A 22,299-nucleotide genomic window follows, 5' to 3' on the forward strand; every position below is an offset into this window, starting at 1 on the left:
CAATTGACTTTGAAAAGGCCTTTGATTCAGTGAGATGGGAGGCTATCTGGAACATAATGTGCTGCATGGGCTTTGGCAAGAACTTCATGAGTTGGGTGCGTCTGTTGTATGAATCCCCATTGGCAAGAACCAGGGTTAACAGCCGGCGATCGGACCCTTTTAGTCTGGGGAGAGGCACGAGGCAGGGCTGCCCATTATTAGCCTTGATCTTCGCAATCGCAATTGAATCACTGGCAATCCTCCTGCAAAACACATCAACCTGGGAAGGCTTCCGCTGGTCTGAAACCTGGGAAGACAGAGTATCGCTCTATGCTGATGACCTGCTCATCTACCTAAAAGACCCAAGCAATTCCTGCCCCAGAGTCACGCACATGTTAGAGCGATATGGGGCATTCAGCGGCCTACGTGTGAACTAGACCAAATCCATCCTATTCCCCATAGGAGACGTTTCGATGGCGAGCCTAGCGGCCGCCCTTACCAGATCAAAATGGAACAGTTCAAATACCTGGGGATACGCATCACGAAGCACCTCGCTGAATACACATCCTTGAACCTCTCCCCCCTTGTAACAAGATTCGCAGAAGATACCCGCTACTGGATCTCTTTGCCACTGACGCTGATGGGTAGAGCTGCCCTGTTCAAAATTCTTGTACATCCTGCAAAACGCTCCATTATATATTTCATATCAAGAATTCCACAAACTCGACTGCATCCTTCGGAAACTGCTATGGGGAGGAGGACACCCGCGGATTGCTCTCGCCACTCTCCAGAGGTCCATCTGGGAAGGGAGGGGGGGTCGGGCTGCCAAGACTGCACTCATACTACTGGGCCAGCCAGATGGCGGTGGTGAATGATATGCTCCATGGGGACGGGAGCCTCCCACACATCAAAAGGTTCAACTCCAACAGCACAACAACACCATTAGAGCACCTATCGGTGGCCTGAATCGCACACTAAAATCGAACATGGCAACACACATATTGAGAATCTGGAAAGAAGCACATAGATACTTAGGGTGGGACGGGAAACTGACACTGGCCCAACCTCTATAGAACAACTGCTGCCTTCCCGAAATACAAAAATTGGCTAGATGGCCCTAGTGGGTCCAGCGAGGAATCACTAGCATTGGAGATGTGATACATGAGGACAACTTGGTACCATTCAAGACATTACACTCAGAGTTCTCCCTCCCAGCTACAGAAAGGTACCACTACATGCAACTGAAACATGCTTGGACTGACCCCCGACAGAACACACAAGACATGCCAGAAAGTTCTCCACTAGAGCGAAATATAGTACTGGACCGAGTGGAACGGAAGGTCACCTCCACCATGTACAATGTGATAACATCCTTCGCAATACCAGAACTAACCAGTCTAAAAAACGAGTGGAAACGTGATGTGGGACCGCTTCAACCAGAAGATTGGGTTGAGGCCCTGATGTACCCTCGTGAGGCAACCATCTCCTCAAGACTCAGACTGGTTCAATTGAAGATCCTACATTGCATCTACTATCCGAGAGTGGCTCTTTTCCGCTGGGGTAAGACGTCGGACGCACGATGCCTACGCTGCAAGCGTGAGGAAGGTACCTTTTTCCATATCTTATGGGAATGTAGTAACATTCAGCAGCTCTGGTGGAAATGTTGTGATAAACTATCCAGCGTTATAGGCAAGACGATACAAAGGTGCCCAAAACACCACCTCCTAGGGATTTCCAGTGAAACGGACCTATCCCGCTATGAGAAACTGCTCTGGTCAACCGCAATGGCGGTTCTCAGGCGGAACATCGCGCAACTGTTGGGTTCAGAACGCACACCTAGCTATGACCAGTGGGTCACAGATATGGACATTTGCGCTGTAATGGAGCACCGGGTGTACGTGGCGAGGGGCTGCCCGCAAAAAGTGAACAAAATATGGAGAGGGTGGGAGGAGGCCAGCTAAGTGCCAAATGCGGCGCCGCAGTTACCGAGTCTGAGAAAAGCCCCGAGACACTGGGCGGAACAAGCCTGATATGAAGAAACTATGTCATGAGTTCTTCCTTTGCCAAAGATTGACGGTCCGCTGGACTGTGACCCCTGATGTTGAGTTCTTTGATGTTTATGTTTTTTGTTTGTTTCTCTCTCTCTCTTCCTTTATTTCCTCCTGGATATGTTGATTTCACAAATGCTCGCTTTTCCCCGCCCTGTAATGCAGAGAGATGAATGTAATGTCGTTTTTATGTTTCAAAACCAATAAAATCTTTGATTAAAAAAAAGAAACCCTCTGCCAACCCCTCCATTCCGGCAAACTACTGCCCTATCGCTATCACTCCTTTCCTGGGCAAACTCCTTGAGAAGTTGGCAATCTCTCAGCTGACCCTCCACACTGAATCTATTGGGTGCTTCCACAACCATCAGTCTGGATTTAAAGCATCCAGAGGCATGGAAACTGCTCTTCTGAACACCCATGAAGAACTGCTCGCAAACCTTGACACTAACACTCCCTCTGTCCTCATTCTCCTTGACCTCTCCTCTGCCTTTGACACAGTTAACCACAACATCCTGATTTCACGTCTCTGTGACACCCTGGGAATCACAGGTCAGGCTCTGGCCTGGTTAACCTCCTTTCTCTCCGACCGCCCATCTCTGGTGAAACTCTGAGCCTTTGTCACGACTATCACTCTCTCAACCTGTGGCGTTCCCAAGGTATCTAACCTATCCCCTGGTTCTCCAGCGTCTATATGGCTGCCTTGGCACGTGTGATTGACACTTTCACCTCTAACTTCCAGTGCTACGCGGATCATATGCAACTATCTTTCAGGCTATCCTCAGGCGCCTTCTCCTCCTCGCTCCTATCCGACTGTCTGTCCGCTACTCAGTCATGGTGTGTTGCAAATGACCTTTGCGTCAACACCAGTAAGACTGAGATCGTTCGCATTGGTACACCTGCTCCCGCTTTCCCACTTTCACCCTGGCCGGCCTCCCTTGACCCGGCGCCCGCACCCACCTGCGAGGCTAAAAACCTTGGAGTCATCTTCAACTCCACTCTGTCCATCGCCTCTCACATTTCTGATGTCGCAAAAAAGTCTAACTATTAGCTACACCTCCTGAGAGGTACTCTACCTTTTCTCACTTTCCACCAGTGGCTAACGGTCTCCAGAGCCCTGGTTCTCTCTAGGTTGGACTATTGCAACAACCTCTTCCTCAGCCTCCCTGCTTCTGCCCTGCCCCCTTTGCAACTCATCCAGAAACAGAACCCCAAGACTTATCCGTGGCCTAAAGAACAGGGGCCACATCTCTCCGGCACTGAAATCCCTTCACTGGCTCACCGTGTCTGCAAGGATCAAGTCCAAGACCCTCTGCATTGTTCACAAGGATTTCTGGAGCCTTGGACCGAATTATGTTCAACGTGCCTACCTAAATACTGTCCATCCCGAGCTCTCTGCTCATCTACCTCCGTCCTTCTGTGAGTGAGCCGGTTCTCCAAGCAGAGATTTGGATGGAGATCCTTATCCACAGCAGGGGCCTCCCTCTAGAATAGCCTCCCTGCCACCCTCCGTCTTGAGCCTGATCTCCTTAGGTTCCGGAAACTCCTCAAGACCTTCCTCTTTTCCTGTTCCTTCTCTCTCCCTCTACTCTGCTAACCTACCTCTCTGCCCTCTCCCTCTCTCCCTCCTTTTCCGTACAGCTTGCTGACTGGCCACCTGGTGTATCCCAGGTTCCTGGCACCCCACCAGTCTTCTCTTGCACTTGCCTAAGGGCCCTGAACTGACCCCACCCTCACTACCCTTGAGAAATGACTCGAGAGTGGCTCTCTCTGCACTTACCCTAGTCTCCTCCGACTGGGTGCACTTGGACCACCCCCTGTAACCGTCTGTCCACTTGCACCATCCGAATGTACTGTGTTTGAAGATCGTCTGTCTGTTCTCCCCTGTCTACCCCCCGTAATTGCACTAGGTAAAACTGCAGAATCGTTGTCAGGCCTATTTGCTGTGTCCCAACTGTTAATTGTGTTATTTGCACTTGCTCTCCCTGTGCAGACTATTATCGTCTCAGAATTTCAAGGGCTCTGAAGGACTGTTGTTTTGTCCCCTTGTTCCCACCCTCCTTGAGCGCTTTGAAACACTTGCCTTGTGTATAGGCGCTTTATAAATAAACATTACCATACCATGTCTTTGAGCGTGCTTTACTCAAGCCTTACCATACAACTTTGTACTTGTAGTGCATACAAATGTTTTTTTTAAGAAGTCTTCTGAGAGTTATTCACTCAATTTGAGCTGTACGTGCGCTACTGATATAATAAAAATGTCTTACCAGGCCTGCCTACAGCCACTCGATGTATAAGCACTATGCTGTCCTTCACTGAAGTCCTGTTAAAAACAAGCCTTGGCAAAGCCAACAATTTTGACTTGTATATAGGTATTAGGCATTTGCCAGGCACTGCAGTTATATGCCCAGATACCCGCACCATTTGCACCTGCTACCATCGATGGCCAGTTTATACCACTACGGCAGTGCCTGGCAGATGCCTTTACCATGTCAACAAAAAAGGCCCAAACCATTGGCATTTCCAATGGTTGTTTCTTTTGTTTGGTGGTATGGCGCCAAATCTGCCAAATCTGGCAGGGCACCTGGAGCTGCTGTTTTGAGCTGCCCCACATTCGTTTATTGATTTCTTTCTATGCATGCTGGCCTAGACATGCTTGCCTAGGGTGGCAGAATTCCTTTCACCGGCCCTGCCCAAGTAGTGCTGCTGCAGCTACGGACAGAGGCCCACCATGGGGGTGTGCAGGTGGCTCTGGGGCCACAAATAAAGTGGGCCAAACTCTGCCCACCTGCGTCGATAGGCTGGGCTCCAGCCCAGCATAACAGTGCTGATCTGCTGGTGCACGGCATGCCTCCCTGACAGACTCCCTGATTTTAACAGCAGCTGCAGGGAATACATGGCAATATCGCCCAGGACCTGAGTGGCACATTTCTGGCAGCCTTTCCCCCGCCAACTGCTCTGCCAACTTTGACTGGTTGCGCAGCTTACCCTTCTCTCCACTGTTTGCACCTAGGGCTACCCTGGAAAAGGAAATAGGCCCAGGCATCAAAATGTAAGTGGCCGCCATTTGCAAAATGCAACTTTTCATGGCACGCCAGTTTTGGAAGCAAACATGGGTACATGTTTGGAGGGTCGTGTATCAAATTGTGCATTTTAATGCATGTCAGCAGTAGTTTTTAATTGTTAACTATGGCAATCAAAACTAATTCCATCTGCCACCATCCATCCCCCTGGCCAAAACCTAACCAGTAGGTTGTGCTTTTCCAGAAAAGACTGCAATTTAGCTTGTACCGGCTGGAAAGACACATCGCCCATTAACACTGATTTACCAAGTTTATTTTAACTTTTTATTTGTTTAAGTCACTGTGTCTCACTGTTGCTATATGGTAGCACGATTCCGCAGTGTGTGTGTGTGTGTGTGTGTGTGTTTTGGTTGTAGCGGCACAGAATGAGGAGTCTGAGCAAACAGCAGTATGCTTTTGGCTGTAGACATTTATTAAACAATAATAAATCCTACCTATCCCTAACTAGAGGTGTTTTCCCTACCTCAAACAAACTAAAGCTCGGGCCAGTCAGGAAGTCTTTGCAGTCCAAATGAAATGTTCCATTCAAGTCAAACTCCTATCCATACCACCAAACACAAAAGTACTAAGTAAGAGTCTCTCCACAACCCAGGAGAATGACTCCCTTATCCTTGGTAGAAGTCTTTCAAGTTCCAGGGGTCTTCAAAGTTCAAAATAAATAGAATATCTCTTCCCACTTCCATAGACATCAGAAGTGTAGGAGAATGATTCCCTTCTGGCAGGCCACGCTTCTCACACTTTTCTTCAGGTTTCTTTATCCTCCGCTTTCTCATTAATTCATTCAATTCCCTCCAAGGGTTATTCCTTATTTCTATATTTCTATCTCTACATTATTTTTTACTTTGCCCCCACAGGGATGAAGTAGAAGTTCCCCAAGCATTCACAGAGTCGTAAACTCAACCCGTTTGTGGACCTGTTCCAGTAATTGTCTCACAAAATGGTTCACTCCACTTTCAACTTCTGCTTGCACTTTCTCACGGTTTGCCTGTTATTCTTCTGTGGGATAGTTCCCTTAGAGTTCCTTTATGAGTGATGGATTTCTTCCCTTTCGATTGAACAGGAAGTTCACTCTTAGGGTAAATCCGGTGTTGACAGGGAAACAAAGGATAGATGAAGAAGAGAGTGGTGCCTTGGAAAACTATAGGGCAGCACTTTGGTTTGTGGGTGTCCTTCAGGGATTAGGGAGTTCCCATTGGGCGTGGAAACTGTCGGTGCCAGCAGGACTCTGCTGCCCTTAGGCAGGACTTTCCTGATGTTACCGAAGACCACTTCACAGAGGTGTTGCGCAGTTTCAAGGGCGACTCAATGATGCTACCGAAGACCGCTACGAGATGCTGCTGGTAACCTGAAGGAAGGACATCTTAAGGTTGTCGAAGGCCATCTTCCCCAAAGGTATTGGACTCTGTCTCTGCGGTTTTATATTTTCTTAGCAATGTGGATGGATCCAGGAATGAGATGCAGACACAGAGGACTCATGGGTTTTGGTTATAAACTTTTATTCAAATCAAAAGGCGTTGGAAAAGGCCTCACTATCCCTAATCTAAGAGGTAGTTCCCCACCTCAACCACAAACTAAGGAGTCTGTCCTTTGTCCAAAATAAAGTACTTCCTGTGTCCGACATCCTATTCGGGCCCTCACACTGTAAACTAACTCTAAGGTGCAAAGGATGTTGTCTCTATCTCTCAAAGTGCTCAAATGTTCCAATTCAACATAGAAGTATAAACCAAACCAAAAAGTTCCAAATGGACAGTGTTCACAGTTCCAGGGGATGGCTCCCTTCAACAGACTCCTTTCCACCAATATTCAAAACTTCAAACAAAGAATAACCAAGTTCCTTTTACCCCAAGAGGATAACTCCCTCCTCTTGGAATATTCACAGTTATAGGGAATGTCTCTCTTCCCCAGATTCCTCTTTATTTTTAAGTCAGCACCAACATCCCAAGCGCATGCATCCTCCTTGGGTTTCTCGTTCCACTGTATTGTAATTTTGGGTGTGGGTTCCATACTCGCAGGTTGCCTAGTGTAAAGGCTCACTTCCCGACTTCCACATGTATAACCAAAAAATATATGACACCCCAATGGGGAATGAGACTAAGAGAACAGGTTGCAAGGTTTAGTTGCTTTATATAAAGTTGGCATCCAGAGAACTCTGCTGCCTCGAGAGCGCTCTGGCAAACATTACAATTACATGACAATATAAAGTAAAACAGTGTCATGGATGACGCAACTAACATAGGGTACTAGACCAGGGCAGGATTAGATAGGCAATGTAGATACATATGGCACAGTAGGCACTGCTTCGTCTGGATTGGTTGCCCAGTTGGCGGGAGGGTGAATATCACGTGGTCTGGCTGCCAGCGTCCAGGAGGGGTGAGGGTGAGGTCACGGTGAGGTAGGGTGGACACTAACTAAGCCAGCATGAAAAACTACCACTAGACATACAATAAAAAATAATCATTAGTATACCTTTGAGTAAATCTTACAAACCTATAAATTGCATACATATAACTATACCATCATTCATTGAGACTCATGTGAGGTACTGGGCTTAGGGGTCTTGGTTGGTGTGATAACCTTAGTCTTAGGTTGGGTCTGTCTGCATTAAAGAGGGTGTGGGACACACTGACATTTGTTAGTTCTAGAGTGCAATATACAGTGACAGAGGTCTGGTTTTAGTAGGGGGCACTCTGGGGTGGGCTGCACAGCAGGGTGTTACGCTCACCTGGTTCCCACAGGGGCGTAGATCGAACCCGGACAGCTGCGGCCTCCACCAACATGAAGCGTAGGGCAAAGATGACCGTCTGGACGGACCCCCTTAGTCTTGTAAGCTTGACTCGTAGAAGTATTCTCCTGTAGATGGAGAAAGGGATTTAGCCCCGTGGGTGTGAATGCAGACCCCCTCCCCTGCTCCCACTTTCCCCACTTGCCACCTCCGATATTCCCAATCAGTGTCGTCACCTTATGTTTTTGATTGGTGAGCTCTCCATCCTGCGTGGAATGCAGGGGCGCGTAGATACCAGTTGCTTCACTGGTTTTAGGGGCTGGAGTTCTGGACGATTATTGACTCCGGAGTTTGCCAAGATTAAAGAGTTCAAATTGTCCAATGTTCACTCTTGCACTCCCCTGTTGATTTGTGGCGACAAATCCTGTCTGGAGGTTGCTGGCGGCGTTCAGGTAAGAGTCTGTATCACCCAAACTATCCTGTAACGTTGCGTGAGTTTAGCTCATTGTTTTTTCCTTCTTTCCTAGATGCGGCATAAGAAGATGCAGCGTATTGAAGGATAAAGCCTCCGGTGATAATCAGGTGAGTCTCGTAATAAAAGTGATTGTCTTTTTAGTCTCTTTAGGCTCACCTTGCTATTTTCTTGTCTTTTCCCCAGATGTTAAAAATCACCGAAGAAAATGACGGAGGCAGCGCCGAGTCGGAGATGCTGTGGGCTGGTGAAAATGGAGCGGCGCTGCAGCTGGAATACGATGCGTGCCGAAAGAATGTCCCTTTAGGCTCGGAGTGATGCAAGATCCGAAATCAGGTAAGGAATAGATTAAAATCCGTAATCTAACCTCTTCTCCTATTTTCCTTTCTCTCCTAGGAGCTCCGTGTTCGAGGCGGGCGTGGCAGAAGACTGGATGAAGGTTTGCAGGCACGGTGAGCGTTACACTGCTAAATGCAGAATAACGTGAAGCGTGTGTTGTAGATCGGGCGTGGTTTAAATAGCTTCAAAAGTAGTCCCAGGTAAGAAGCCCCTAGGACCACACCCGAGTGAAAAGTAGTCCTTGTGGAAAAATAGTCCCTTCCAGGTCTCACGTTGGCCTGAATGCATGTGCAGCATGGTCTGCCTGAGGTAAGTGATGACTATGAGCCTGGCGCCTTAGGCGCCAGGACTGATTCCAACTATGAGCCTGGCGCCTAAGGCGCCAGAACTGAACCCAGATAGCCCCTAGCCGGGGCTTCTGAGGTTTAAACAAATGTCTGGATGCCTGCTTCCGGGGCGGATGGGCTTTGTCCAGCTGCCCGGGGGCAGGCATCATGTCACAGGGTCACACTTCTGGTACATCAAGTGAATACCTTAGGAGGGCAGAGGGTTATAGTGGCAGTAATTTTCCAACAGCGTGGGTAAGAGGGCACTGGCGGGTTTGTGGAGATGGATGAGCTACAAGGCAGGATTCAGGCCGGTTCACACACAGGTCAGTGATCTCAGAGGAAGAATGAGATGCTACATTTGTATATTTGTTTCAGTTATCCTCGGCGCATCCGTGAGAAAGCGCTTTCAGACAGTGAGAAAAGGTGGAGGCCATGAGAGCGGTGTGCGCGGCGCTACAGAGGGGAGAGAAGCCTTTTTGTATTATCGAAGTGAGGCCTAGTCCAAAGATGGAGTCGAGGGCACACAAAATGGAAGCCATGTGTCCCCCGCAATAGCCCCACTTTATGCTAATGTTAGCATGCGGGCAATGGAGGGGTCCCCCGCTATTGCACAAGCAAGTGGTCCACATCGTGCTGAAGGTGTCGGGGGGCCCAAACGACCCCTCACTCCCACACAATTGTATACTCCCATGCCAGGTTTCTTTCCACTTAGATAACAGCTCACAATCTCAAGGGCATGAGTCTTTCTTGAGGTTTTCTATCGCTGTACTTGAATCTCTATGCCGGTGCCAGACTCGCAGGTCACCTGGTTTACTCTCCTGCCAGGTTATTTTCTATCTACACAACAGTTCACAATCTCAAGGGCATGGGCCTTCCTTGAGATTCTCTTTCACTTTCCTTCCAACATTTAACTTCACCTGGTATACTCTCCTGCCAGGACTTCTGTAAAAATCTTTAAAAAAACGTGGCTTGCAGTCTTTCCTAAACACTTTATTTTGCCTGGTATACTGTCCTTCCACGACTTGCATGCAATAAGATATTAGCTCAATGTTGGTATATCAGTTCTTGTTTAGCAAAGTTTGTTTCAATATTCGCTGTTGTATTTACTTTACTTTCTCTTCTTAAACATTAGTCCAGCAACCCATTTTTGTTATGGTTCCAAAATACATTGAACCCTTTACAGGTTTCACCTTGAGTTTCTCCCTTTTTTTAGGCAAACCTGTAACCAGTTTGTCTTCCCTGGGTTTACCGGGTGCTTTAAATGTCCCTCGTGCCTCTTCACTTCTTCACCGTTCAGTTTGATAGCTCAGCGTGCGACCCGTTGGCTGTGTCCTGTTCCACTGTATGTGGATCCCGCTGCTTCTTACTCTTAGGCGGCAGGCCCTCTGCCACTCTGTTTCTCCTTATGTCTTTGGGACTCACTACTGCACCGCTTTCCCCAGTGTGTTGCCTTGCAGTGTTCTGACTGGAGTCTGCCCTGCTCACGGCATCACCCGGCTTCTGCACTTCTCCCTCATGCCCGCGTCTGTCAGCTGTGATGGATTTAAACTTCCCTGCAGGTTTGAGCAGTCACCAAAGACTAGACCGCTGCGTTGGCTTGCCGGTCTTGGTCATCTTCATCGCTCCATTCCTCTTTCTCGTCTCAGTTGTTGTAATGGTGTTTCTAATGTGATGTTGAGAAAGCTGATATTGGAACTCACTGGGAGTAGTCATTACTGCTCCCTGTTTCTTCCTCGTCTCAGTTGTTGACATACTACTCCCGGCGTGATGATGGGGAATATCTGAATTAGACCTGGCAAGGTTTTGAGGGAGAGGCTTACAATATTGCATTAGGGCATGAGGAAGAGAGGGAAGATCCCTAAAAAGGGAAGGTGGGGTGTGTGACTTCCTATAATGATGCCATGTCATCCCTGTGAGGGTCTCCCCCCAAGTGGTCCTCCCTCATACAGCCGCCCCCAGGGTCGGTATCAGGAAGTGGCTGCCGTCCCCTGGCTACATTGGAAGAAGCTAACTCCAGGAAAGAAGTCATGACATCATGCGATTCATCACAAGTGTCTTTTCAAGTTCATTTGTTCATTTCTCAATTTCACCCGAACCCTTTCTGGACTTCGTACTGCCACCGTTACCTTCGTCAGAGGAACTCTTTACCGGCTTCGCCAGGGGTACCTCTTTTCAGCTTTTCTTCTGCTGTTCGTAGGTCCACTCGACTTTTCGACCTACGAGTGGTAGTGGTCTCAGCACAGTTGTTGTACCACACGCTCCACCTACGACAGGTCACTCTACCACCCTAGTTCTTCTTCTCTAATCACCTGCTCGGCTCCACGGTAGACTATGGTAGGCGGTAGTTGTCGGACCGCATGGTCCACCCACAACAGGTCCCGCCACCACCACAATGTCTCTCAATTTCAGGTGTGCCGACTCCTAGCCAACTTGTGAGACACTTTCTGCATGTCCCTCTTTTCATTTCTCCAAGTTCATGCAGCTGCCTCGTTGTGAAAGGGGCCCCTAAGGGTCCCTTACGTCTATGGAAACAAGGCAAGTCACCACACACGATAGATACGCCAGACACAAGGTTGTATTCCCAAAGCTAGGGTTTATTGCAAAGCAAATAGTCTCAGTTGGCCAACTCGGTCTCACGCCCCGTGACATGTATCTCTAGACCTCGAGGGACGCAAGAGAGTGAATTACATACATCAGTTACATATATACAAAATGCATATCATACAATCAGCTATGCCATTAACACCCCCCTTTATTTGGTTTCTTTGAACTCGGTGTGATGATGGACACTTTCGACAATTATGACACCTTCAAATATCTATTTTAGTAACAATATGCAATTTGCAAGTGTGGAGGCATCATTCAGTTCTTGAACAGAACACAGTGCTTCTGTTCTTGGAAGCGAGCTACATACGGGGAAAGAGCCACATTCCAGACCTTGCTATCTATGAGGTGCTATTCGTGTCCTGGGAGCCGACACGCTCTACAGGGCTCAGTAAAGGGGGGCCGTAAGAAGAGCATAATTCAAGCCTTAAGCTGCTTTATTCTAACATATTCTACCATATAACGAGACTGGCTGGCAGCTGCGAAATGATTAAATGCCCTGCAGCTCTGCTTCAAGGCTACATTCGGGAGGGAGCCGGGCATTCCTTCCTGGCGCTGCCTACGTTGTGTTTACATGAACTCTTGTTATCCTCGCTGCCCTGCGGCCTTGTCCTTTCACGTTCAGACAACAATGTTTTACAGTCGAGCAGTGTAAGCAGAAAATGTGCTGCGAAGCAATAAGAACAGAAAGCAATGAGCAATGGTTTCGAAAACAAAATGGCGATCCTTGTTGCATCAAAATGGTCATTCATTGGCAAACTCGGAAACTTATATGTCTGTCATATCGTGCATGAGACGGTTGGCCCACGGCCACCAACATACGTTTGCCGTCAAATATGAGAGGTATCCATTTTTCTAGACTGACAGTTGCAGCCTCCAAATTTCCAGTTAATGAATTATGAACTGGTTTAACATCCAACCGGCCTTTCATTCGCCTAGTGGGTCTTCCACGTCTCGACTTCCACCATCTCCTACTTATTCAACGGTTGTGCACTGCCTCCTGCCGTAATGTATTGCCAACCTCCCTCGTGTGGTCCTCTAGACCACACCTTCTTCCTTAGTCTCTCTCTTTCTGCACAATCCTCTCTCTTCCACTTCAATGGATTGCTTTCCTCCCGCAGATTCCTCATCTGACAGATATTGCTTCCAGCTTAGATAGCTTTGGAAATTTTTTCAACAGGGGGCGTAGTGGACCTCGAACCCGCCCTTGACCTTCAATCCATCTTGCTTGGCATCTTGTCTTCAGCTCTGTAAATGACGTCAGGCGTCGTATAAGTACCACATCACTACGCCCCAAGCTCAGTTCCTGTTTCCACACGCTAACATGTTGCTTGGGAACACAGACCTTTGACTATTTTTACGTTTTCGTCAGGAAACGTATTTTTTCCACTAGATCCCCAATCAAGATGTCAGTTGCACGGGTGTCCGGTTTCAAACGGTGCTCCGATTGTGGCACCAAGATGTCCATCAATGACCACGCGTTGTGTCTCTGATGCCTCGGTATGGGTCCGGGGACTGAAGGGTGTCCGTCGTGCACCAAAATGTAACCAAAATTCCTTCACAACCAGGCTGCTAAACTCACTCTGTGTCAGCCACCCTCAAAATCTCTGGCGTGGTCAACGTTTCGGTCTTCGGAGGCTGAAACAGAGGGGCATACCGCTGAGAAACACAGGCGGAGTAAGACAAGGTCCCATTCGAGGAGCCACTCTTCCTCATCCTGAAAAAAAGAAAAGGCTCCACCGCCATCGTCGGAATTCCGAGTCGTCGACAGGACAAGCTAAGCCATCAGCTGGGCCTACAACCCGCTAGAAGTGGGAAGATTTCAAATCCTCAATGCTTGCAATGTTCAAGCAACATGCTGCAGTCGGCATGGCCCCCACACCCACAAGGCATGCTTTGGAGCGAAGAGCGGCACTCGGTTTACCCGACCCCTCTAGTGCCATAGTCGGTACCGATAAATCTTTCGACGTCGAAAGAAATGTATTGGAAGCCGAATTACTCCTGTGTGTCCAAGGATGTTGGCACTACGGTGTCTCGATCTCAGTCGACACCGACATCCACAATGCCAGCACCGAAAGACAAACCCTTGACGTCGACAGTTGTCGAGAAAGTCTTTACACCACAATCCTGTTCCACATTTTTCGATGCCATGACGGGTATCTTCGGCGATCACGATGCCGATGACCATGGTGTTGACCCAAAGTTCTTGGATTCAGGAGAGGTGAACTATTTTGACGACCAGAATAAGCTTCTACAACTTGCTCAAGGCCTCCAAGACGACAGTGGTCTGGACACTTTGCCTGACCTCGAGTTTCAGCAGTCCCAGCCCTATCTTCACAATGTATCTAAATACAGGGCTCTGGTAGAAAGGGTTATTGACACCCTGGGATTGCATTAAACAGTGGCGCCTACACAAGGTTATGACCTTACCGACATCCTAGAGGAAGGTCTTGCCACTGAACATACTATGCCTCTTAACCCGGCTATTGCCGATTCTTTGACAGCTATATGGCAAAACCCATGTTTCATTCCTCCTGTCAGCACCACCATTTCCGGGAAGTACAAGCCAGCTGAAGGAGACCTCTCATACCTCTGCTCTCACCCTTCCCCAGAGGGGCTTGTTGTGCAGGCTGCTATGGTCTCGTCTAGACCTGCATCATCTAAATCCACTCTGCCCCAGACAGAGAAGCAAAACAAGTAGATGCCTTAGCAAAGAAGGCATTCACTTCAGGTAGCATGACCCTCAAAGCTGCCAATGTGGCAAGCAGTTTTGCCAAATACTCCTTCAGTCTATGGACAGCGGTGGAAAATGCTGCCCAGTATGTTCCGGAAGGAGAGATTCACGTGGGGGAACAGAGGGAGGACAGAGACAATGATCTTACTAGGACAAGTGACAGTGAGATTGGACAAGTGCAGGGGAGGGGGAGGGGAAAAGTGCCCAGGGAAAGGGGACGAGGCAGTGCTGTACATGGGTTCCAAACAATAACAAGAAGTGCAGCCAGCAGGTGGCAGGTGCAAGGGTAAGTACAGACAGCAGGTGTCCAAAAGTGCAGGTAGGGGAACTGTAAGGTTACAGATACAGACCCAGATGCAATGGTTGCCATGAGGCAGTGTTGGTGTGCAACTGGGCGAGTAGGGACCTGGATCCAAATCACAGGGTAGGCAGGTGACCAGTGCAGTATCAGACAGGAAATCGGCAGGGGAGAGGAAGAGAGAAGGCATAAGCAAAGAGGAAGGTCTTGAGATGCTTCCAGAACCGGAGATGGTTCTCCTCGAGAGGCAGGGAGGCTGTTCCAGAGGGAAGCCCCAGCCAAAGAAAGAGATCTACCACCGACTCGTTGCTTGGAGAAGCGACTGACCCTGAGGGAGTTGGAGGTGGAGGAGCAAAGAGCTCGAGTAGAAAGGTATTTACGAAGAGAGAGTTTGAGGTATTGAGGACCGAGGCCCTAGAATGCCTTGTGGACAATGCAGAGGGCCTTGAACTTAATTATTTCAACCACTGGGAGCAAGAGATTTCAGTGCTGGAGAGATAAGATCCCTGTGCTTGAGGACAAGGACAAGTCTCGCATTCCTGTTCTGGATGACTTGCAGAGGGCGGAGAGTAGAAGCAGGCACATTTAGAAAGAGGCTGTTGCAGTAGTCCAGCCTAGAGAGAACCAGAGCTCTAGAGACAGTAAGCTTCTGGGGGAAGGAGAGGAAAGGAAGAATACCTCTGAAGAGGTGCAGTTGGTAGTTTGACTTCTTAGAGACATCAGAAATGTGAGGAGAAAAGGAGCGTGTGGAGTCGAATATGACCCTGAGGTCCTCCACTCCTGGATAGCAGACAGACAGAGATGAGAGAAAGAAAAGAGGTGACCGAGAGGATCTTGAAAACGATCTGAGTGTCCTCTGCATAGCACTGAAAGTTGGAGCAGAGAGCTGCAATGCGGTTTGTGAGAGGTGCCAGGAATTGGTTGAACACCTCAGGTAGAGAGTGCAATAGTATCCTGTGAGGTTTTACTCTATTTAAGCCTCATTTACAGGTCCTCTGTTCCATGTGCTTTGGTCTCAGATTATGGGTGACAATGGGGAGGCTGTTCTGACCTTCTGACGATTGCACAGCAGCCGCGGACCGAGATCTTGCGTGAGGAGTTTATTTTATCATGGTGCCATCTGTGAATTACACACTACCTGTTTGTAGATGAACTGGAGGGAAGATCGTTTTGTGAACCTAAGCCTTAACTTTTTATTAATAGATCACACTTTTTGTCAAATTTCTTAAATCGCAGCTGTGACTCAAATGATGAGTTCTCAGCCTGGATCTGGTGCCAGGAGGAATCATTTGTGAGTCATATTTCAGTTTCTGTATGAAACGTTTGCATCTTTGAAGTAGGAAATGGGGAAAACTAGTTTTGTATTGATTACACAAGGCAATATCTAATGCCATAATTCCTCAAGACTCTCAAATTCACGCACTGTATTTAATAGTGAATTCTAATGGGTGCTTTCTAACCCATGGATTCCTTATAATTTTAGATAACTCCAGCAGCAGGAACAGTATGCACCTGGACATATATTAACAGCCACCATCGGGCATAGGCGCATCTCCATGACTGGGTTCGTCGGGACATAAGGTTGCCCCTTGGTCAGACTGTATCCTAGCTTGTATACATGTGAAAGTGAACAATCCTCCATACTTCAGTTCTTCTTGGCCTACATACTAGAGACTCTGCTCTGGGAACCTATGGTTCAAGCCTTGTAAAGATTGCAAACGGCAGATGTTTCTATCTGATCGGCACCAGCAGTCTATTTGGTTCCTTCAAATGGATCACGCTGATGCAGGTAGTTCACGCCAGGCAATGCAACATGAAGGGTGTTGTGAAGGCATCATGAAGAAGGACACAGACAACAGATTCAAAATTCAAACAATCCATTTTTATTACCTTAAGTGTCAGGATGGAAAAAGGCCTAACTTGCCCTATGCTAAGGTTACCGTACCTAAATAAAGCTAGGAGAGTCTGAGTCAAAGAGTTCAATTTAGGAAACTGTCAAGTGTCAATGATGCAGAAATGAGGGTAGCTGGCTTATAATAGCCTATAAAGGATGGGGAGGGTTTGAGTTGGTTGTCACTTGGGAAAGGGGGATACCATGTCTCGCCCAAGGAGACCCCACTTCCACTTCCCAAGGATCCTCCACCTAGGTGATCCTCCCGCGCTTCTCCGCCCCCAGGGTCAGGATCCAATAGCAATGGCCTTTCCCTGGCCACCTGTGCAGAGGATCCAAGGGGTTCAGAAGTGAGAATACCCCCAGGTCTCTCACAGTGTCCAGGAGCGTGTTGAAAAGCTGTTCCCAGCAAACAATATCAATATAGTTAGGGGCAGGCGTAGTCTGCACCAGATCTTGTTCCAACCCTAATTGCTGAATCAGCCACAAAGACAAAAAAAGACATACATTGGACAGAAGCACAAGAGATCTGGTCCAGAAGACTAGAGGAGATGGTACCACCAGAAGACTCTCTGGAGACACCAGGTCGAAGATCAGCCAATCTGGTCCAGAGAAGATGTAGTGGAAGGTACTCTTCCCCTGTGATCACTTCGCTGCTGTACGATCTGGTATCTGCTGGTGAGGTCTACACTCATCCTTCGATGGCCACGTAGCCTTATAGCCAATAGTGCACTCATTTACGATTGATCTTCAGCAATGCAGACGTTTGAAAATTGGATAAGCCCCAATCAATATATTCTTATACTGATTACCAGAAAAACATTTGCTTGAAAAATATTTTTGGGAAAAACATCTTCCTTCAAAACATCGCCCTTCTCTAAATCATGAGTGAATTTCAAAACATGAAGGGATTTCAGTGGATCTTGGGGGCCTTCCCCCGAAAGTAGATAATAAAAAAAGCCTGAAAAGGCAAAGAAAAAGAAGAAACCTATGAAAAGGGAACAGAGTTTTAAGCAAGGGAAAAATTAAATTAAAACTATGTGATCATTCAGAAGAAATAATTGTAAAAGCAGTGCGGCAAATCTGAAAACAAAATTATTCAAAAAGAATAAATCCAAGGAAATCATTGCGAAAGATATGTTTTTCAAAGCAATTATCATATGGAATTGGAAAAGTAAAAACTCATTTTGGATCCAGATAATATGATGTCTATTTTTAGTCATTCATTTTTAGGTGGCCTGAGTCATTAATGAAAGACCCTCAGAGGTCTTCATATTGGTGTTGCCAATACAAGTACAGTGCATAAGAGGGTTAGTCTGTCCTGCAGTTAATTGTCAGTAATGCAGTGCTTTTGAGAACAGAGGGCAGCATAAAAATATGGCACAGCTGTTACTTTCATGCTGGCCTGCACCCCAGATGGTATCTCCAGTTGCCAACGCATGTTGCTATAACTGGTTTTAGAGTACCTGCCCGCTAGATGAAGGTATTTGACACTCTTCTGCTATTTCCTTATATGTGTCATTAAAATAGACGTTGACTGCAAAAGTGCTGCTCTCAATGGGGGCGCTGCCATGGTCAAAATCAGCATCTTAGTGCTCTTTTCTGACTGACACAGTGACTTTATACAGAACGGTTGATTAAAATGTCATTGTTTCCAGTAGTATGTGAACAAAATACTTTACACTGAAGCACGTAAACTCTACACAGACATTTCATTTGGGAATGTTTTTTAGCAGTAGTGACCCTTGGCCACCTTTTCTATCATGGTGATGTAATTGATATAACTCATAAAGGCATGCTAGTATAGCTGTTCCCTTAGGGTAGGTACATGAGTAGTGCTTGTCCTTACTACTAAAACTGAACCATATCAGTTCCTAAAGGCATTATCTGACATGAACAGGTCCGGCCCACCCCTGCCTTAACCAGACAGCCAGGTTAAATATGTAACATGAAAATAACATGACACAAAGCCTGTGGTGCCAGCAACAGTCACAGTGCCTCTTTCTAATTGCCTCCCATTACTGTAAATTGTTCATCCAATGCATCCAAGATCTGATCAGATGTGTGAAGCTCCTTTTCTGAAAGAGGTCTCTCGTGTTATGCATAGCAGAGAATTTCTTCCACTAAAGTCTGGCCATCTTGTTTCAAGAGACCAACCTTTCCTTCCACACTAAAAACACACTTAAACATAAACCAAGATTTGGAGGAAGATTCAATGTGTGACTGCTCTCAGCCAGGAAGCCATGCTCTCGTACTACACTGAAGAACAAACTAACACAAACACCCAGATGCTGAGAACGACCCAAAGTCTTCCCACACTGAGCCAGGAAGCAACTCTATCTTACCACGCTGATGGACAAAGTAACACAAACACCTAGGAATTGAGGAATGGGAAAGTCTTCCCACCCAGAGCAAGGGTGCAACTTTATCTTACTTACCACACTGATGAACAAAGTAACACAAACACCCAGGTATTAAGGAATGGGAAAGTCTTCCCACCCTGAGCCAGGAAACAACTGTATCTTTCCACACTGATCAACAAAGTAACACAAACACCCAGTTATTGAGGAATGGGAAAGTTTGCCCACCCTGAGCCAGGAAGCAAATGTATCTTACTACACTGAAGAACAAACTAACACAAACACCAAGACACTGAGAAAGACCCAAAGTCTTCCCACACTGAGCCAGGAAGCAACTCTAACTTACCACACTGCTGAACAAAGTAACACAAACACTCCGGTATTGAAGAATGTGAAGGTATGTCCACTCTGAGCCAATAAGCTACCCTGTCCAACCACACTGAAGAACAAACTAAAATGATGACTGCTAGAAATCAAGGGGTTTCCACCAAATATTCATTCCCACCTTGCGCCCTGATAGACACTTGGTCATTGCAAAGACCTTCAAGGTCTCAACACTTGACCACAATAAGTCAACAAACCACCATATTTCATCACCTAGGGTATGGGACATTGTCAGTGTTTTTAACACCCGTAAGTAACCATTTGCATCTAACCATGGTGTTATATATATATATATATATATTATATATATATATTGTATATAACATTTGTGCACCTATATTTGTATTATGTATTTTCCTCGTGTAGTGTAACCAAGCTTCGAAAATTCTTGTAAAGTCTGCGCCCTGATACCCCCGGGTACGCTCGCGCATTATAAATAATAAAACAAACAAACAAACAAACAAACCTGCCTTGTGCAGAACAACTTCTTGCCCCAAGACAGCAGTCAATGCCAAGAAGCCAGGCCAATTGTGAGTGTTGCACTTTGTAAATGCCACCTTGAATAAAATTGCAAGTTCAAGAGGAATAAGTTGATTGGGGTGCCGTCTAGAACCTTGTGAAATTAGGCAATGTTCCCGCTCCATTTTAGATGCTATACCACGCATTTATAAACCCATCCAATCTGTGTGTGTGTCATACTAGTTGCCATTTGCACGGTAGCTTCAGAATTTCCTGTTCCACTTTGTTCTGTTAACACCATAAATACCCAAACCGTCTTCCATCTGCCATCCTTATTCTATCTTTTTCATTTTCAGGCTGTCTTCCTGAGCTCCTTCCCGGCTATATACTCAGAGCTGCTCAAGCTGTTCGAAGTGCGAGAAGTGGCTAACCTGGTGCACGACACCCTGGGCAGCCTGCCAATGATCATGCACGTGGACGATGCGCTTCAGGCAGTGAAGCTTCAGTGCATTGGGAAAACAGTGGAAAGCGAGCTGTATACCAACCCTGGTAGGCATAGGATCCTGTTCAGCTCACAAAGTGCAAAGCGTGAGACATTGATGCATGCACTCAATTTTCCTGATCTTAAATCTGATTGTAAGCGTCACTTATTTTTTGAAATTATGTATATCTTGCGCAGCTCACCGAAGTATTGGATTAGAGAACTGCACAGTTGGTTCATGTAGTTGCAAAGAAATATAGAACATTGTTAGAACCAGCAGCGTTCAATTTCCACCCTACTTGGAAAGTAATATCTTCAACAACATATAGCAGTCCGGTCTGACCTGGAATATACCTGTTGAGTCGAATGAAGCTGGTACATCAAAATGTGGCTCAGTGATATAATATGATATGATAGGTTATTTATAACGCGCTTAATACTCAGAGGTTTCTAAGCGCGGACCCGGGGATCAAACCAGTTTTGCTCTGCGTTGTCTTGCTTCCAAGGCGAGTATGTCGCCCCTGAGCTATCCTCCCGAGACACTGGTGTAAGACAGCACAATGTCAAAATCTGTATCTAGAATGTTCACAACATTATATCCAAAATATATATAAATGTGTATAGTGATGACTAATTAATAGAGTCCCGCTCAATGGTAAGTAATGTGTGTACTGGATACATATGCCAGCATTTGAATGCTGCCAGGAAGAAATAGCGGTGTAATGAGTCCCTTACACCCCCAATACAGTGGGGGTATGTAACAGGCATGAAAAGAGGAGTCAATATTTTTCTATTCCGGCAAGAACACATTTACCTGCATTTGAGCCTGAGCTTGACTGATGGGAACGTTACTTGAGTGGAACATCACACATAAGTTAGGAAACCATGGCATGGGCATCCTGACATCCTTACTAGTACTAACAGTGGAAGTAAGGAGCCAGACTTCAGGGAGAGTTCACTAACCCTGGATGGCCTAGTGGATGGAAGGGGGAGGAGGGAGTTCTAGGGGACCATCAATGGGTGATGTATATTGTCTCAACCTAGATTGGGCGTTTCAATCCACGAAGTCCCATTTCTTGAATAGGGAATAAGAAACAACAGAGGCGGAAGGGAATAGTTTATTTTTAGGACTGTGGAAGAGAGAGTAGTCTCCATACTGAGAGTATGAAGAGGCCAGTGATGCACATATGAAATAGTAAGGGCACTGCTGAAAAGACCGAGTGGGCAGTCAATTGAATGAAGAAGTATTCACAATGGCTGCCGAGCATTAAATACTTCTGAAACCTGCATAAACACAGTAGAATGTTAACACACACACACAGTTGAAAAACTTTGCACAGTCTCTCTTTTCCAGTTCACATGCTGTCTTGTGTATGCATGCACAATCCAAACACTCAGTTGCACCTGCAAATGCATGCGTAAACGCCAAGGCAGTTATTATGTATGCGCCCACCACAGCCATTCAGTGCACACCTGTTACTTGGCAGTGCATGTGGGGTGTGTGTGTGTGCCGTACCGGGTAGCACTGTTTTCATAGATGAATTTCTCACCATTGCCACAGCCAGTACATTGGAATGTCCCTGCATTTTAGACAGTGACAGCTGGCTCTAGTAGTGGAATATTAATAGCGCTTTTCTCTTGTTTTGTACCAAAGCCTTTCTCTCAGGACCATGACCATGGGCCTTTGGCGAAAGTTCCAGCGGGGGATTCATACAGAAATATATAGGAGTGTGCATTACTGGTGCTATAGGAACCAATTCTTACTTCGGTGCAGCACAGATAATAAAAAGGTTGCCCAACTGTGGTAGGCTTTCTTAGAACCAGTTGACGACAGCTTTTATGTTCAAATATGATCAACAAATGTGATCACTCGGGTGAGGACGGGGCACCCCTAATCCTCTAGAATATGGGCACAAAAGACTGCTAGTAGTTGGGCATTATGGTGGGGCGTGAACCTTCGGCAACATTTTTCACTTGCCCTACTTCGGAAGTTTAATAAGCATACAGCACAATACAATATAAAACATCCTTCTGGAAGACGCATTGCAAAGAAAACCAGTCCAGATGGGATTCTGCAAGATGACATTTCTCAAACAGAAAGTCCAACCTTCAGCCCTGG

At 46.7% G+C, this 22,299-nt stretch overlaps 1 protein-coding gene across 4 annotated transcripts in view; it reads left to right on the plus strand.

Annotated features, from left to right (window-relative positions):
* The window catches only part of DOCK4 (dedicator of cytokinesis 4), a 2,129,281-nt gene that overhangs the window by 948,673 nt on the left and 1,158,309 nt on the right, over window positions 1-22,299 (plus strand). For all 4 annotated transcript variants that reach the window (XM_069627915.1, XM_069627916.1, XM_069627917.1 and 1 more), the window contains exon 23: window positions 20,056-20,248. In XM_069627915.1, coding sequence (XP_069484016.1) covers window positions 20,056-20,248 — 193 coding nt within the window. The remainder of the gene's footprint in view (window positions 1-20,055; window positions 20,249-22,299) is intronic.

The sequence above is a fragment of the Ambystoma mexicanum genome, chromosome 12 (assembly GCF_040938575.1).
Source record: "Ambystoma mexicanum isolate Mex_15411 chromosome 12, UKY_AmexF1_1, whole genome shotgun sequence".
Classification (NCBI taxonomy): Eukaryota; Metazoa; Chordata; class Amphibia; order Caudata; family Ambystomatidae; genus Ambystoma; species Ambystoma mexicanum.